General features: G+C 39.6%; 1 protein-coding gene across 2 annotated transcripts in view; it reads left to right on the top strand.

Annotated features, from left to right (window-relative positions):
* Positions 1-19,375, top strand: part of CCDC148 (coiled-coil domain containing 148) — a 294,377-nt gene that overhangs the window by 95,650 nt on the left and 179,352 nt on the right. For both annotated transcript variants that reach the window (XM_057551473.1, XM_057551471.1), the window contains exons 5-9: positions 1,346-1,428; positions 1,643-1,794; positions 2,966-3,121; positions 3,962-4,057; positions 4,133-4,314. In XM_057551473.1, the coding sequence (XP_057407456.1) occupies positions 1,346-1,428; positions 1,643-1,794; positions 2,966-3,121; positions 3,962-4,057; positions 4,133-4,314 (669 nt within the window). The remainder of the gene's footprint in view (positions 1-1,345; positions 1,429-1,642; positions 1,795-2,965; positions 3,122-3,961; positions 4,058-4,132; positions 4,315-19,375) is intronic.

Genomic DNA, 19,375 nt, shown 5'->3' with positions numbered 1-19,375 from the left:
TATATAAAATTAAAATAAATACCTTTGCCTAAGACCACATGCTAGAAAAATAGTAAGTGTCATCTACAATAGGACCCCTCCTTTATATATATAAACAAAACCCTGTCCCACATTTGTGAATTGGCTTAGAAGATGATGGCACATATATAATATAAAATACTATGCAGCCACTAAAATAGATGATAATTATGAAAATTATTTAGAAATATCTTAAAGTAAAAAAAAAAAAAACCCGAATATAAAATGGTAAATATGCCATAATTACAACTAGTTAAAATATTCATGCATGTAGACAAGGGTTAGAAACTTATATGCAAAAATAAAAATAATCATCGTATTAAAGTGTTGTAATTGTTGCTATTTTCTTATTTTATACCATTTAAAATATTGTATCTTAACAGTCATAATAAATCAAAACTCTTTTTATGATTTTATTAAACCTGCCATAAATAAGGGATAGACTGCAGTATTTTTAGATGTGCATTTAGAGCTGGTTATAGTTTTACTTTAAAATGACTATATTTAAATAATATAGTAAAAGATTATTGAGATTTATTATGTTTTTGGTGTATAAAAATATATACTTTTACTCCCATTTCCCTAGGTCAGGACCTCCTCATCTCTGAACTTTTTTTTTTTTTTTTAAATTTTTATTTATTTATTTATTTATTTATGGCTGTGTTGGGTCTTCGTTTCTGTGCGAGGGCTCTCTCTAGTTGTGGCAAGCGGGGGCCACTCTTCATCGCGGTGCGCGGGCCTCTCACTATCGCGGCCTCTCTTGTTGCGGAGCACAGGCTCCAGACGCGCAGGCTCAGTAATTGTGGCTCACGGGCCCAGTTGCTCCGCGGCATGTGGGATCCTCCCAGACCAGGCCTCGAACCCGTATCTCCTGCATTGGCAGGCAGATTCTCAACCACTGCGCCACCAGGGAAGCCCTGAACTTTTTAAATAACCTCCTTGTTGATCCAGGTTTGCCTGATCCCCTCCTCTTCATCTTCCACTTTTATCGTTCACCCTCCTTCACAGATCTGAGCTGGCATGGTCAGCTTAATATCCCTCAGCAGCTTCCCAATGCCCGGAGTGCTCTCCACCCGAAATAGTGCCAGGATGTACCCCGTCCTTGCCTTGCTCACGCTGTTACTTCTCCTGGAGTATTCACCTATGCTTCTGTCTATCTCAGTGTCCTGGCAAGTACCTAATCCATGTTAGGAATTTAGTATGTGGTCTGAATTAGTGAACAGGTGAATAAAACCACATTAGATTGTTTCTACTGTTAGTTATTTTTTTAAACCTATATATATGTTTATGATTGTAAAAGAATTGATTGAGATAATGTCTATTTCAGATGTAAAATGGAATCTGAAATAAAATCCTTACTCAATGAAGAGAACATTGGAAAAGAATGTCTTTCTGACCTTATGAATTTCGGTAGGTTTTTTTTTTTTTTTTTTTTTTTTTGGTTCCACATTTAAAGGGGAGCTTTGTTTTGAAGATGAAAGTGGGCCACACACTTCATGTTCTTTTAATATTGCTGTTTGCTTTTTTCTAAAGGAATCCAAAAATAATCTGCATCTAATGACCTGTTCTTGAAGAAACTTAAAATAATAATGTGTTGCTTTGATTTAATTTTGTTTCACCATAGAACAAGAGTTATCAGAACAATGGTGCACATATCTTAAAAATGTAATAAATCCTATTCAGCAATTGAGAGCAGATCTAAAATACAGACAGCATCACATTTCACAGCATTCACACTCGCACAGTGAATCTAACTCTGTGAAAGTACTGGAAGAGGTCAGTATGTTTCCTTTACTTTTGATAATGTAATATTTTATTTTTATCCCAATTGGAAGAGTTGGAGATAAGAAACATGTACGTCTTATGTATATAAATAGAAGGTATAGCAAATTCTATCTACTCGGTATCTTAAACATATCCCTGAATCTGTCCAAACACGCTAATTTCTCACCTAGAATGTTTCGATGACCTCGTAACTGGCCTACCCGCTTTCATTCTTGCCCCTCCTTCCCGTGTATTCTGAAATCCTATCATAGGGGAGGGGATCAAGTCGTCCGTCGTCCCCCCCCCCACCCCCCGTAAATCCCTTCAGGGCTCCTACCGGCCCACAATTCCCCCTGCGATAGGGGCGGGGCGCGTGCGCAGCCGTTAGCACTGACTGTTATCGAGAGATCGTTAGCGCAAAACTGTTAGCACGTGACCACGAGCGAGTGACCCTTAGCGCTGCGGTTGGAGGTCCCGCTCCGACACCAGTCAGCTTTACGGTGGTCCTCACGGCAGAGAATGTGGTGGGAGGCGGATCGCAGCCTTCTTCCCCGGACCCTCCAGGCCCATTGGCCTTGAGCCAGCGGTGAGCTGGGCGGGGGGTGGGGCCCTGGGACAGCTGTCGCCTGCGGAGCTCCAGAGCCCCTGCCACGGCCGCCCACTGGCCGGGCCCAGGCCTTGAAGCAGCCGCAAACCTCTCCTGCATTCCCACCTCTGAGACCTAATGGCAGCAGCGGTCTCTGTGGTCGCAGTGCGTGGGTCCCGGCCCCGTTGGGGCGACCTGAGGGCCAGCTGGGTCCTGGGCGTCTTGCTCCCTCAGTGATGTCGGTTGGGCAGGGTCTGGGGACCCGGCCCTGAGGGCACTGCCCGCTGAGATCTGCCTCCTCAGCCGGGCCTGGGCACTGGCTGGAGGACCCAGACTGGACGGTGGACCAACGTTCCTGGGTCTGGTAACTGGCCGCGCAGGGACCCTCTCCTCTTAGCCTGGGCCTGGACCTCGGAGGGCGAAAGTTGAGCCTTGGGACCTTGCCCTTTCTTGTAGAACAGAGAATAACATTTTGTTTCGGTGGAGGTTTACAGGAACATCATGACCTGACCGAGACCTGACCTCAAGAACAAAGGATCCGACACCGAGAAGTTTGCAACAACTAACCACGCCCCTCTCTCTCCTTTCCTGTAACAGGGCTTTGCTGAAAGCTTTCAGGGAGTTTGGGTTTTTCTAAGGCACGAGCCACCCGTCTCCTGGCATGGCCCTGTGGTAAACCTTTCTTTGCGCCAAACTCTGACATTTTGGTATTGTTTGGCCTCGCTGTACGTCGAGCACACGGTAACACTCCCTGTACGTCTCCCTGTCCGCTTCCTTTAGTCTCACCTCCTACATGACACCCTCTTTTTGCTACTAGACCTTGTCCCACCGACGCTGGCCTTCTTCCTATTCCTCACATAAGCCAGACTCCTTCCTGTCTCGAGGCCTTTGCACTGGCTGTTTCTTCTGTCCTACTCATGGCGCTTTTTGTCTTTTAGGTCTTAGCTTAAAGGTCCTCTCCTCCGAGAGGCCTGTCCTGACCACCTGCATGAGAGAAAATGCAGTCACTCCCTATTACCTCAGCCAGTTTTTACCTCACTTACCTCCTGCTGATATTTTCTTACTTACTTTTTATGAGTTTAAGACTATCTTCCCTGACTAGAGCATAAGTTCCATTCTCATAGTTGCCCTAGATGTAGGCTTTTAGGTGATTTTTCTTACTTTATTTTTCAGTTATTCTGTAGTATTGTCATATTGCTTTCATAAAGAATAATTAAAAGTAAACATTAAAAATCCATGCCCAACTGGGGATTAGAGGCAAGGATGCAAGGAAAGGAGGGGGGTGATTAAAGCAGAGGCAATCTGGAAAGCTTTCTGCTTTATCACAAACAAAATCCAAATGTGAGTGCAGAGTGGCTATGACTGAGCCCATTTTTGGGTTATGTGTCTAGAAGCTCCGTTAAGGCTCCTTTGTTTGATGCGCACTGCTTGGCTATGGCATCTCTTGAACCCTCTTCCATGGGTCCTCAAAGGGACTTTCCCTTATCTAATTTGTCATCATTTAATGGCTTTTGAGAAAAATTCCTGTGACTTTAAATATAAATATTGGATAAATCAATAATTTGCATACCACTTATTCTAAATGTCCTATAGGTTGACTTCGTGAAGAAACAATTGAAAGCCGTCTATGAAAGACTTAGGCTAGAGCAACAGAAAATAGAAAATTATCTTTCAGACTGGAGTTTGAAAGTAAGTGTGATATAGGTAGTAATTTATCAATTTGTCATTTACATTAAATAAAATAATCATACAATTTTTTTTCAGACACTTGATCATTCTTCAGAAGAAAGAAGTAACCTGCTTAGTGAAATGCCCGTGGAATTAGAAACTTTGGAATGTCCATATCCTGACTTGAAGTCTTCAATCCTTAATGAATTCTGTAACTTTACAGAGAAATATCAAAAGAAACTTCAAGATTTTGATATGCAGTTAAAAGATATATACAGGTAATAAAACTACTTGAATTATCTAGATTTTTGCCACCAAATTTTTACTTTTTTAGGGGTCACTATACTTCCTATTTACTGTTTTCATAGATACTTTGTGATTGGAATACAGGCTATCAATAAATGTTTAGATTTACTATTTGTTGAATAAGAGGGTTTTTTTTTCTTTCTCCAAAGTAATTTCCTTGAAATAATGGTTTTAAAGATTTTTATGAGGTTGAAACTTGATGAAAATATCCCTCTTATTTATCTCTTTACTACACAGGTAAGAAATAGTTTTCAAACATGAATTTTTGATAACTATGAATTTTTATTTCAAGATGTGAAGCTCTTCAATGGAAATTTACAAATCAGTAGTAAAAATTGGTTACAATGGAAAATATACCCATGGAATTATGTTACTTGTAATCTACTGTGATTTTGCCCTATAGTGAACACAAAGTATGTTTTATAAATTTTTTTTAGAAAATGCACTTTTTTTAAATTGAAGTTAAAAAGAAGTTGATTTACAATATTGTGTTATTTTCAGGTATACAGCAAAGTAACTCAGTTATATATATATATTGTTTTTCAGATTATTTTCCATAATAGGTTGTTACAAGATATTGAATATAGTTCTCTGTGCTGTACTGTAAATCCTTGTTGCTTATCTATTTTATGTGTAGTAGTTTATATGAGTTAATCCCAAACTCCTAATTTTTCCCTCCCTGTCCCTCCCTTTCCCCTTTGGTAACCATAACTTTGTTTTCTATGTCAGTGAGTCTGTTTCTTTTTTGTATATAGATTCATTTGCATTATTTTTTAGATTACACATATAAGTGATAGTATATAATATTTGTCTTTCTCTGTCTGACTTAATTCACTTAGTATGGTATTCTCTAGGTCCCATCCTTGTTGCTGCAAATAGCAATAAGAAAATGCACTTTCGATTGTATCCTGAGAATGACAATCCTCTTCTGAATGACAATTATAATGTTAAGTGACTTAAAATTCAGTGTCGGCAGGGCCATCTTCTCTAGTGTAAATTCTATATTAAAATTCATTTAATGAACAAACCCAGAAATGCCACCCTGGGTCAGATCAATAGCCTACTTCATGTAGTGTTCTGTATATGAAGTTTCTGGGAAACATTTTGTAGGAAAATATGCTTTTTATTATATTGACCTCAAAAATATCCCCAAAGAATATATACCTGAAAAGAAAGGAAAACTCTTGAAGGGACACATGTATAGTAAATTAGCAATAGAAGTAAAAGGCTCTTCCTTTGAAATGAAAGAAGATGAATGTGACAAGTATGTATTTCTTATATTTCTTTTTTTTAACAATTAATTTTTTTTTGACTGCATTGGGTCTTCGTTGCTGCATGTGGGCTTTCTGTAGTTGTGGCGAGTGGTGGCTACTCTTCATTGCGGTGCGTGGGCTTCTCATTGTGGTGGCTTCTCTTGTTGCGGAGCATGGGCTCTAGGTGCATGGGCTTCAGTAATTGCGGCATGTGGGCTCAGTAGTTGTGACTCGTGGGCTCTAGAGCGCAGGCTCAGTAGTTGTGGCTCACCGGCTATAGAGCACAGGCTCAGTAGTTGTGGTGCACAGGCTTAGTTGCTCCACAACATGTGGGATCTTCCCGGACCAGGGCTCGAACCCGTGTCCCCTGCATTGGCAGGCAGATTCTTAACCACTGCACCACCAGGGAAGCCCTCTGCCATTATTTTGATAAGGCCATTTCCCCTTTTGGTTCTAGTTATTAGGCCTTGTGAGAATTCACATAGATTGTATACATATATGTGTACACCTGCACAAGTGAGTGTGTGCATATTTTAAACAGATGCCTACTGCTACAACATAAGAAGGCTGAAAGATCTAGGGCCATTTTTAAATTATGAGAAATTTTCATTGGGCTAAAGGCAGTGGACATCATGGTTAATCCCCAATATTTATTTTAATTCCTCCTATTTTGTAGCAGCTTGCCAGTTTGGGTTGGAATGACTCCAACCCCAGATCCAAAGGTAGACCCTGATTGGGAGTGTGCACCAGTCCATAACTTAATTCCCCCCGGTCACAACAATTAGCTCAGGGTGGTCCAGATCTAGGCAAAGCTCAGAACTTTTGTTAGATACTTGTGAGGAGTAGTGCATTTTCTTCCCTGTGGATCTACCAGGAAAGTACACGGCTGTGGTTGCTGCTGGCAGCCATCTTGTGAATGAAGGACAACAGCACACAAGGAGAGGAGAGGCCCAGACGATCATGGGGAAACTGGTCTGGTACCCTGTTTGAACTGCATGGGAAGCCAACCTCACTGCTGAATTCTCAAGGGCAATTAGTCCATATTAATGTCTTAAACCAGTTTGAGTATAAAATTCCTAATTTTATATAATAGTTGATTTGATTTCAAAATATCCATGACTCATGAAATTAATCTGTCAATTTAGTACAATTGCAATTGAAGAATTGTTCAACATTATTCCAAAATTTATTAGGAAGATTAAGCTTGTAAAATCACCCAAAGTGAAGAATAACTTCTTCAAAATGAAGAATAACTAGGGTGGGGGAGTGGTAAAACTTGCACAGCCAAATATAAATATATATTTTAATATCAAAATAAATTAGGAAGTTCATATGTCTGTAGCAGATCAATGGAACAAAATAGAAATACAGAAAACAGAAAATATCTGTAATAATTTAATTTATTGTAAAGGTAAAATTTTTATACTGTGAGGGATTATTTATATGACAGCACTAAATAACAGGGAATTAGAAAATTAGGTTAGATCTCTTATTCCATATGACTCGATAAACTTCAGGTGCATTAAAATGTGAAGAAGAAAATAATCATAAAAGAATTAGATAAAAATAAAAAGAAGTATTAAATAATCTTGGAGTGGGGAAGGCCTTTTAAAAACATGTTACCTGCAGTGAAAATCATAAAGAAAAAAATTAAATAAATGCAATGACATAAACATTTAATAAAATATAACAGGATGTTTCCTCAGGCAAGTATTAAATCTTTAAAGAATCAAAGGGACTTCCAGTTTTCTGTCCAGCAAGTAAGGAGCTTAGAATTTGCCACTCTGCTCTAATGAGGGTAGAAAGTTGAACAAACTGGAAAATTGACAACTCTTCTTAACTACCTCAGAGAAGTTAGGTCACAGGGCAAACCACTGCCCTCAGAGCTGGAGACACAGGTGATACAGAGAATCACAAATTACCTGAGAAGAAACTTGTTTAGCAGAAACCTTCACAGGAACCAATGTTGGGGTAGGAACACCTGGACTGTAATTGATGAATTGCTTGAAGCTGAGTTGTGGACAACTTTGAGAGTTAAAAACTCTAGGGGGCCTTAGTTAAGGGGGGTGTCAGCACAGTTTTGTGAGTTTTACCTCAAGAAGTTCTACCAGGTACCCACAGTGAATATCTTGAGAAAAATCCCCTCATGCCTCTGATGGGGGAGGGGAAAATGAACCGTTTGGAAATACTCCAGAGCATTCTGTTCTTCTTCTTCTTTTTTTTTTTTTTTCTTAAACAAGACATTTTTTATTTATTTATTTGTTTATTATTTTTGTCTGTATTGGGTCTTCGGTTCGTGCGAGGGCTCTCTCCAGTTGCGGCAAGCGGGGGCCACTCTTCATCGCGGTGCGGGGACCGCTCTTCATCGCGGTGCGCGGGCCTTTCTCTATCGCGGCCCCTCCCGTTGCGGGGCACAGGCTCCAGACGCGCAGGCTCAGCAATTGTGGCTCACGGGCCCAGTTGCTCCGTGGCATGTGGGATCTTCCCAGACCAGGGCTCGAACCCGTGTCCCCTGCATTAGCAGGCAGATTCTCAACCACTGCGCCACCAGGGAAGCCCGCATTCTGTTCTTCTTAACAAAGGCTGCCCTCAGGAGAAACTATTTTATTGGAGCCTAAACTGCCAAAGTTTTATCAGAACCTAACCTACCTGGGGGCGGAAAATACACAAGTCCAGCAGCGCCAGCCTTCCAAGTGGGGGACGGAAATACCCAACTCCAGCCATCCTGTCCCACCAAAGGGAGGGAAAACTGAGAAGGATTGGTAAAGTTAATAGTCCCCAGATTTTCGACTGTGCGGAGGGTCAGTGCCCCTAACCCTCCCCTCCCTACCCTTCTTCCATGTTGTCAAAAGGTCAACTGTATACTTGAATATACAGTCATTTATTTTTTGTTATTCATTGTAGTAGCTAAAGACTGAGGAAACAATCTTAATGTCAATAGGGACTAGTTTTGTAGATTATTGTACAACCATACAATGTATTATTTTCCAGATTAAAAAAAAAAGTGTAGGGAATTCCCTGGCAGTGCAGTGGTTAGGGCTCCACACTTTCACTGCCGGGGGCCTGGGTTCAATCCCTGGTCAGGAAACTATAAGATCGTGCAAGCCACACAGTGTGGCCAAAAAAAAAAAAAAAAAAGTAAATACTTAGCATTCACTGATATGGAACACTTTCCAAGGGTCAGGGTTAAGGTGTGGTATAAGGTTAATAAGCAAGCCTTATATACAATGTACAGTACACATTGTGTGAAACAGGAAAAAGTAAAACATACACACATACAGATATATATTTGCTTTTATATGTTTGAAAAAATATGCAAAAATTGATAACATTTGTTGCCTTTGGGAATGGGAGCTAGATGCCTGGGTGGGGGGGAACGTGAGGGAGAATTTTTATTGTAACCCCCCCCCCTTTATTATACCTTTTGAATTTTGAAGGCTGTGAATATACTGTCTATTCTAAAAACAAGGAATTTTTAAGGAAAAAAATAATAAGGGTAAAAAACAAATGACAAATAGGAAACGTTGGCAAATATCAGGCACAAAAAATTAAAATCTCTAACATATAAAAACACTTTGCAAAATTAATTGATTCTTGAACAGCCGGAAGAGAAAAGGGACAAAAGAGAGGAAGAAGTGACTTATCGTTCATATTTTCCACAAATATTTGTTGAGCAATTACTGGCATAAAATAGACAAAAACCCCTGTACTCATGAGGCAGGTTGGAGACACACAACAAACTATAAACACCATACGTAAGTAAATTATCCATGGTAGTATATTAGAAGGTGATAAGTGCTATGGAACAATAGAGATTAGAGGAAAAGACAAGTTGCTGGGATTGTGGGGGAGGGGACAGACTGTAGTGTTTTTTTGATTCTTTTTGCATGTGGACCATTTTTAAAGTCCCTATTGAATTTGTTACAATACCGCTTCTGTTTTATGTTTTGGTGTTTTGGCCGCCAGGCCTGTGGGATCTTAGCTCCCTGACCAGGGATGGAACCCGCACTGCCCGCATTGGAAGGTGAAGTCTTAACCACTGGACGGCCAGGGAAGTCCCAACAGTTTGCAAATTTGAATAGAAGTTTGGGGATAGTCCTGGTTGAGGAAGCGACATTGAAGGAAAGTCATGAAGGGGGTGAGAGGGCTAGCCATGCAGAAATTTGCGGTATGAGTGTTCTAGCCAGTGTTTACTGAGGTGGGCGTGTTTCTGGCAAGAGGCTTGTGTGGCAGGAATAGAGTGGTAGATGGGGAGAGGAGTAGAAGGTATGGTCAAAGAAGAAAGGGTGGGCTTCCCTGGTGGCGCAGTGGTTGAGAATCTGCCTGCCAATGCAGGGGACACGGGTTCGAGCCCTGGTCTGGGAAGATCCCACATGCCGTGGAGCAACTGGGCCCGTGAGCCACAACTACTGAGCCTGTGCTCCGCAACAAGAGAGGCTGCGATAGTGAGAGGCCCGCGCACCGCGATGAAGAGTGGCCCCCGCTCACCGCAACTGGAGAAAGCCCTCGCACAGAAACAAAGACCTAACACAGCCAAAAATAAATAAATTAAAAAAAATTAAAAAAAAAAAGAAGTTAGGGTGAGGGTGGGACACGTAGAGCCTTCTGCTTTTACTCTGAGTGATATGGGAAGCTACTGGAAGCAGAAGTGTGAGGAAGTGTGCTAACTAGACCTAACTTATGTTTTAGCAGAATCACTTTGGCAGTTGTTGTGTTTAAGATGGAGGAAAGGAGGGCCAAGAAAAGACTGAACCCTTAGAAAGTTGTTAAACCCAGGTGAGATATAAGGGTGGCCTGCATCAGGAAGTGGAGATGGTGTGAAATAGTCAGCTTCTGGACACATTTTAAAGGTAGAGCCAACAGCATCTGCTGACAGACTTAAAATAAGGTATGTGAGAAGAAGAAAGCAACAGAATAGTCCAAAATTTTATGGTTGAGCAACTGGAAGAATGAAGTTACCATCAACTGAGTTGGGGAAGATTGTAAGCAAAGCAGAGGGGGAAATCAGGCATTCAGGTTTGGACATGTTGAGTTTGATGCTATCAGATGTCCAAGTACAGACTTTATGAAGGCAGTCAGTTATATGAGTTTGGAGTTCAGGAGAGAAATCTGAGCTAGAGATACATGTTTGTGAGTCACCAGCGTGAAATTGGATGTGATCACCAAAAGAGTGTGAAGGGACAAAGGAGAGGATCAAAGACTAGTTCCCTGTGAAACTGTACAAGTCAGATCGGATTTGCACACAGCCAGAACTCTGACTGGGACTTGAACACTCGGGCTGAGACTTTCACTCAGCCAAAACTCGGATTGGGACATGAATCCAAGGGCTGGGACTCAAACCCATGGTCTTTCAATCGAGATTGCACACCTGGTCTCAGGACTTAATGAAGCTCAGGTTCTTTATGTCTCAGTGCAGGAGGAATTCAGGGAGAGGCAAAGTGATAGGTAAGAAGTGAATTTATTTAGAGAGCTACACATTCCATAGACAGAATGCTGTCAGTCTCAGAAGCTGAGAGCAGCCCCAGAATATGGGGTGGTTAGTTTTTACAGGCTGGGTAATTTCATAGGCTAATAAGTGGGAGGATTATTCCAACTATTTTGGGGAAGGGGCAGGGATTTCCAGGAATTGGGCCACCACCCACTTTTTGGCCTTTTATGGTCAGCCTCAGAACTGTCATCGTTCCTGTGGGGGTGTCATTTAGCATATGGTAATCCATTACAATGTGTGTATAATGAGGCTCAAGGTCTACCGGGAGTCGAATCTTCCAATATCTTGGACCTAGTTGGTTCTAACCAGTATATGTCATATCCTCAAAGGCTATGTCATTCTTTTAAAGGTTGTGCCCTGCCCCCTTTCCTCCTGTTTCACTTGGGTCTGCTGGCATTACATTGTCAGCAAGAAGAAGGGTAACCAACAAAGGACACTGAGGGAAGGTCTGTGAGATACAAAGAAAACCAAAAGTGTGCTGTCCCAGAAGGCAAGGGAAGAGGGAGTGGGCAGCACTGTGAAGAGGAGGGGCGATCCACTGAGTAAATGTTGCTAGGTCAGATAAAATAGGACTGATGGTTGACTGCTGGCTCCACATGGAGGTCTTTGGTGACCATTTTCGTTGAAGAAGTGGGAACAAATGCCCAACTGGGTTGGATTCAAGTGAATGAGAGGAAACAATTGAAGGCAATGGGCATAGATAACTCTTTTGTGAAGTTATTTTGCAAAGGAGAGCAAGAAAGTAAGGCCAGACTTCTATGTTGTTGTTGTTTTGTCTTTTGTTTTGCCTAAAATGGGACAAATATTAGTATGTTTGATGCTGATGAGAATAATCCAGTAACAAGATTTAGTGCACAAGTGGAGGAATAAGCACGAATGGTTCATCTACTACAGTAATGGGTGGGGATGCAAGATTCTATGGTCAGATGCTGGGAGGTGAATTGATAACCTCGTGGCAGTCCATGAAACTCTGGATGGTAATTCTAAATACAAATGACAGAGAAATTTATGAAAACCTCTCTACTCATCAAAGCAATGAAAAATTTTAAAATACTCAGATTTTTACCTATAAAATGGTAAAACACAAAAGAAGTTTTTAAGAATCTCTCTTATTTATTTATTTATTTATTTATTTATTTATTTACTTTTGGCTGTGTTGGGTCTTAATTGCTGTGCGTGGGCTTTCTCTACTTGCGGTGAGTGGGGGCTACTCTTTGTTGCGTTGTGTGGGCTTCTCATTGTCATGGCTTCTCTTGTTGTGGAGCATGGGCTCTAGGCACTCAGGCTTCAGTAGTTGTGGCACATGGGCTCAGTAGTTGTGGCTTGTGGGCTCTAGAGTGCAGGCTCAGTAGTTGTGGCGCACGGGCTTAGTTGCTCCGTGGCATGTGGGATCTTCCCGGGCCAGGGCTCGAACCCGTGTCCCTTGCATTGGCAGGCAGATTCTTAACCACTGCGCCACCAGGGAAGGCCAAAACACAAAAGAAATTTATCCAAGTTTAAAAATATGGAAGAAATGGGCATTTTTATACATGACTAGTGAATAAACACTTTTGGAAGACAATCTGGCAATATGTCATCAAATATCTTTATAAGTGTAAATTCTCTTTGTCTCTTTAGAAATAATCTTAAAGGAAATAATCATAGAAGTGAAAAAATAGTTGGCTTCAAGGGTGTTCAATATTGTTTTTCTTTCTTAAGTGATAGCAAAATCTTCAAAATGACTAAATAGCCAACAAATAGCTTCATCAATTATGATATATCCACACAATGGAAAACCACAGTCATTAATAATTATATTAAAGAATTTTAATGACACAGGTAATTGCAATAATTTGCTGTGCAATTAAAAATCAGGCCACAAAATAGCTTGCATAACATGGGTTCTTTTTTATTTTTTCCCTTTGCCTCTGAAAGTGTTACATCCATTTAGCCACAGAAGAAAAAGACTGAGAGGTTATCCACCCAAATAAACAATAACAATAGCTGTCCCCAGGTAGTAACATTATAAATAATTTTGGCATACATACTGTTTCTATTTTATAAAGCAAAAATACAGATTTTTAAAAATCTAAGGTAAAGAGGGAAGACAGAACCATTGATATTTATTGAGTGCCTATTACATGACATGACAAGTACATGTAATTTTAATCCTCAATACACCCCATTTCAAAAGCTCTATTTTACAGATTTGTTTTACAGCTGCAGCTGTAGATGAGCAATCTTCCCAAAGTTTCTGAACTAGTAGATAGCTGAGCAGGAATGAGTTTCTTCTGCTCATCTGAATAGAAAGCTTCTCCCTCACACCACACTACTTCAAGCATGTATATGCACCAGGATGTTGGTAAATTGGGTTGAATACTAGAGCAGTGCTATTTAATAGAAGTAGAATGTGAGCCACATTCATAATTTAAAATTTTTATGTAGCCATATTAAAATATTTTAAAAGATAAAATGTATTATGGTAGTATATTTTAACTTAATAGTGCCAACATATAATTTCAATGTAAATCAGTATTTAATTATTAATGAGATATATTACATTCTTTTCTCATACAAAGTCTTTGAAATCTGGTTTGCACTTCACACCACAGCACACCTGAATTGGGACTGGCCACATTTTAAGTGCCGAATAGCCACTTGTGTCTAGTGGCTTCTATCTTGGACAACAGAGCTTTAAAGGATATTGTCTTTTACTAAAACATTTTTTTTAAGAACTGGCTGCAGTTGAACCTGTTTATTTATTCAGTATGTTTGTGAAGCTATTTAGATTCTATTTGGGCTGTATTTCATTAGTAACATGAAGACAGTTTAATTGCTTGTTTTAGACTCAGATGAGATTGTGGCTTTAATTTTCTAACATTTGGATGAATTAATCATATGGATGAGACATAACTGATGCTCCATTCAGCTATGTCAGATCTGAAGCCAATATATGGCAAAAGCTATAGAATGATAACAAGTAATTTCTACTTTATTGTTTGATAGGTTATTAAATTTTATAATGTTGATTCATAATCATTATTCTAATTATAATTATATAATTATTCTAATAATAATTATGAGATCTAAATCTTGAATGCTATTTAAAATCCACAATGATTTTTTTTTGACTTTTATTTTATTTATTTTTTTATACAGCAGGTTCTTATTAGTTATCCATTGTATACATATTAGTGTATATATGTCAATCCCAATCTCCCAGTTCATCACACCACCACCACCCCGCTGCCACTTTCCCCGCTTGGTGTCCATACATTTGTTCTCTACATCTGTGTCTCAACTTCTGTCCTGCAACCCGGTTCATCTGTACCATTTTTCTAGGTTCCACATACATGTGTTAATATACGATGTTTGTTTTTTCCTTTCTGACTTACTTCACTCTGTATGACCATCTCTAGATTCATCTGCGTCTCTACAAATGATTCAATTTCGTTCCTTTTCATGGGTGAGTAATATTCCATTGTATATATGTACCACATCTTCTTTATCCATTCGTCTGTTGATGGGCATTTAGGTTGCTTCCATGACCTGTCTATTGTAAATAGTGCTGCAATGAACATTGGGGTGCATGTGTCTTTTTGAATTGTGGTTTTCTCTGGGTATATGCCCAGTAGTGGGATTGCTGGGTCATATGGTAATTCTGTTTCTAGTTTTTTAAGGAACCTCCATACTGTTCTCCATAGTGGCTGTATCAGTTTACATTCCCACCAGCAGTGCAAGAGGGTTTCCTTTTCTCCACACCCTCTCCAGCATTTGTTGTTTGTAGATTTTCTGATGATGCCCATTCTAACTGGTGTGAGGTGATACCTCATTGTAGTTTTGATTTGCATTTCTCTAATAATTAGTGACGTTGAGCAGCTTTTCATGTGCTTCTTGGCCATCTGTATGTCTTCTTTGGAGAAATATCTATTTAGGTCTTCTGCCCCCCCCCCCTTTTTTTTTTCCACACACACACACTGTATTTTATTTTTACAAGAGATAAATAGACTGACACCAAGCATTGTACATGGCTGACCACAACAAAAGCGACAATGATTGCAATTACCAAACATGAAACACACTCATACTATGTCATAATATTGACATTCAGTCCAGTAATCCTCCACTGTAACAGCTCCTTTACTTTGCAGTGAAAATTGATTTGTATATTCTTTGCCTCTGAGTCCTTGTGGGATTTTTCTTTTTTAATTCAAACAAAGTCACAAAAATTATACTCATCCTCATCAGTTCACTCAGTCCCATGTAATTAATTTTTTTTTTCATCTTGATCTTTTGTTAGCACTTTGATGAGTTCATCAGTTTTTCATTAGAGTTCAGAAAATGCTTATTCATTCAGTTCAGCAGTACAGTCAGTTACCAGAAACCTGTACTTGTCAGAGTCTTTTCCATGAATTTCTTGAAGATGAAACCCTTTTATAGGAACATATTTGCAAAAGCATCAGAGTACACCCAGAACTGTCTGTAAATGACAAAAGACTTAAAAATGACCACGGTTAAAGATTTGATGAAAGTTCATAATAATGCAGTTGACAAGAAAACTAGTTATTTCTGAGATATACATTTTAAAGTAATAACTAGGATTATGACTTACAACATTATACCAGAACATATAAGATTTTTAGAAATTTCATGTAATGTCTGAAACATTTATATTAACATATTTCCATACAAATAACCCAATGAAAGTTTAGTATTAGTTTTTTTGTTTGTTTTTTTATACTGCAGGTTCTTATTAGTCATCAATTTTATACACATCAGTGTATACATGTCAATCCCAATTGCCCAGTTCAGCACACCACCATCCCCACCCCACCGCAGTTTTCCCCCCTTGGTGTCCATATGTCTGTCCTCTACATCTGTGTCTCAACTTCTGCCCTGCAAACCGGCTCATCTGTACCATTTTTCTAGATTCCACATACATGCGTTAATATACGATATTTGTTTTTCTCTTTCTGACTTACTTCACTCTGTATGACAGTCTCTAGATCCCTCCACGTCTCACCAAATGACTCAATTTCGTTCCTTTTTATGGCTGAGTAATATTCCATTGTATATATGTACCACATCTTCTTTATCCATTCGTCTGTCGATGGGCATTTAGGTTGCTTCCATGACCTGTCTATTGTAAATAGTGCTGCAATGAACATTGGGGTGCATGTGTCTTTTTGAATTATGGTTTTCTCTGGGTATATGCCCAGTATGGGATTGCTGGGTCATATGGTAATTCTATTTTTAGTTTTTTAAGGAACCTCCATACTGTTCTCCATAGTGGCTGGATCAATTTACATTCCCACCAACAGTGCAAGAGGGTTCCCTTTTCTCCACACCCTCTCCAGCATTTGTTGTTTGTAGATTTTCTGATGATGGCCATTTTGACTGGTGTGAGGTGATACCTCATTGTAGTTTTGATTTGCATTTCTCTAATAATTAGTGATGTTGAGCATCTTTTCATGTGCTTCTTGGCCATCTGTATGTCTTCTTTGGAGAAATATCTAGGTCTTCTGCCCCTTTTTTGATTGGGTTGTTTTATTTTTTTAATATTGAGCTGCATGAGCTGTTTATATATTTTAGAGATTAATCCTTTGTCCGTTGATTCATTTGCAAATATTTTCTTCCATTCTGAGGGTTGTCTTTTTGTCTTGTTTGTAGTTTCCTTTGCTGTGCAAAAGCTTTTAAGTTTCATTAGGTCCCATTTGTTTATTTTTGTTTTTATTTCCATTACTCTAGGTGGTGGATCAAAAAAGATCTTGCTGTGATTTATGTCAAAGAGTGTTCTTCCTATGTTTTCCTCTAAGAGTTTTATAGTGTCCAGTCTAACATTTAGGTCTCGAATCCATTTTGAGTTTATTTTTGTGTATGGTATTAGGGACTGTTCTAATTTCATTCTTTTACATGTAGCTGTCCAGTTTTCCCAGCACCACTTATTGAAGAGACTGTCTTTTCTCCATTGTATATCCTTGCCTCCTTTGTTATAGATTAGTTGACCATAGGTGCGTGGGTTTACCTCTGGGCTTTCTAACCTGTTCCATTGATCTATATTTCTGTTTTTTTGCCAGTACCATATTGTCTTGATTACTGTGGCTTTGTAGTATAGTCTGAAGTCAGGGAGTCTGATTCCTCCAGCTCCGTTATTTTCCCTCAAGACTGCTTTGGCTATTCGGGGTCTTTTGTGTCTCCATACAAATTTTAAGATTTTTTGTTCTAGTTCTGTAAAAAATGCCATTGGTAATTTGATAGGGATTGCATTGAATCTGTAGATTGCTTTTGGTAGTATAGTCATTTTCAAAATATTGATTCGTCCAATCCAGGAACATGGTATATCTCTCCATCTGTTGGTATCATCTTTAATTTCTTTCATCAGTGTCTTATAGTTTTCTGCATACAGGTCCTTTGTCTCTCTAGGTAGGTTTATTCCTAGGTATTTTATTCTTTTTGTTGCAGTGGTAAATGGGAGTGTTTCCTTAATTTCTTTTTCAGATTTTTCATCATTAGTGCATAAGAATGCAAGAGCTTTCTGTGCATTAATTTTGTACCCTGCAACTTTACCAAATTCATTCATTAGCTTTAGTAGTTTTCTGGTGGCACCTTTAGGATACTCTATGTATAGTATCATGTCATCTGCAAACAGTGACAGTTTTGCTTCTTCTTTTCCAATTTGTATTCCTTTTATTTCTTTTTCTTCTCTGATTGCCATGGCTAGGACTTCCAAAACTATGTTGAATAATAGTGGCGAGAGTGGACATCCTTGTTTTGTTCCTGATCTTAGAGGAAATGCTTTCAGTTTTTCACCATTGAGAATGATGTTTGCTGTGGGTTTGTCGTATATGGCCTTTATTATGTTGATGTAGGTTCCCTCTATGCCCACTTTCAGGAGAATTTTTATCATAAATGGGTGTTGAATTTTGTCAAAAGCTTTTTCTGCATCTATTGGGTTGATCATATGGTTTTTCTTCTTCAATTTGTTAATATGGTGTAACACATTGATTGATTTGCGTATATTGAAGAATGCTTGTATCACTGGCATAAATTCCACTTGATCATGGTGTATGATCCTTTTAATGTGTTGTTGGATTCTGTTTGCTAGTATTTTGTTGAGGATTTTTGCATCTATATTCATCAGTGATATTGGTCTGTAATTTTCTTTTTTTGTAGTATCTTTGTCTGGTTGTGTTATCAGGGTGATGGTGGCCTCATAGAATGAGTTTGGGAGTGTTCCTTCCTCTGCAATGTTTTGGAAAAGTTTGATGAGGATGGGTGCTAGCTCTTCTCTAAATGTTTGATAGAATTCACCTGTGAACCTATCTGGTCCTGAACTTTTGTTTGTTGGAAGATTTTTTTTTTTAATTAATTAATTTATTTATTTATTTTTGTCTGTGTTGGGTCTTCATTTCTGTGCAAGGGCTTTCTCTAGTTGTGGCGAGCGGGGGCCACTCTTCATCGCGGTGCGCGGGCCTCTCACTGTCGCAGCCTCTCTTGTTGCAGAGCACAGGCTTGAGACGCACAGGCTCAGTAGTTGTGGCTCACGGGCCTAGTTGCTCCGTGGCATGTGGGATCTTCCCAGACCAGGGCTCGAACCCGTGTCCCCTGCATTGACAGGCAGATTCTCAACCACTGCGCCACCAGGGAAGCCCTGTTGGAAGATTTTTTTTTTAAACTTATTTATTTATTTATTTATGGCTGTGTTGAGTCTTCATTTCTGCTCAAGGGCTTTCTCTAGTTGTGCCAGGCGGGGGCCACTCCTCATCGCGGTGTGCGGGCCTCTCACTGTTGCGGCCTCTCTTATTGCGGGGCACAGGCTCCAGACACGCAGGCTCAGTATCTGTGGCTCATGGGCCCAGTTGTCCCGCGGCATGTGGGATCTTCCCAGACCAGGGCTCAAACCCGTGTCCCCTGCATTGGCAGGCAGATTCTCAACCACTGCGCCACCAGGGAAGCCCTGTTGGAAGATTTTTAATCACAGATTCAATTTCATTACTTGTGATTGGTCTGTTCATATTTTCTATTTCTTCCTGGTTCAGTCTTGGAAGGTTACACCTTTCTAAGAATTTGTCCATTTCTTCCAAGTTGTCCATTTTATTGGCATAACGTTGCTTATAGTAGTCTCTTAGAATGCTTTGTATTTCTGCGGTGTCTCTTTTAAGTTCTCCTTTTTCATGTCTAATTTTATTGATTTGAGTCCTCTCCCTCTTTTTCTTGATGAGTCTGGCTAGTGGTTTATCAATTTTGTTTATCTTCTCAAAGAACCAGCTTTTAGTTTTATTGATCTTTGCTGTTGTTTTCTTTGTTTCTATT

The sequence above is a fragment of the Balaenoptera acutorostrata genome, chromosome 8 (genome assembly GCF_949987535.1).
Source record: "Balaenoptera acutorostrata chromosome 8, mBalAcu1.1, whole genome shotgun sequence".
Classification (NCBI taxonomy): Eukaryota; Metazoa; Chordata; class Mammalia; order Artiodactyla; family Balaenopteridae; genus Balaenoptera; species Balaenoptera acutorostrata.
Note: the sequence above shows the minus strand (reverse complement) of the source record. Positions and strands in the feature narration are given on the sequence as shown.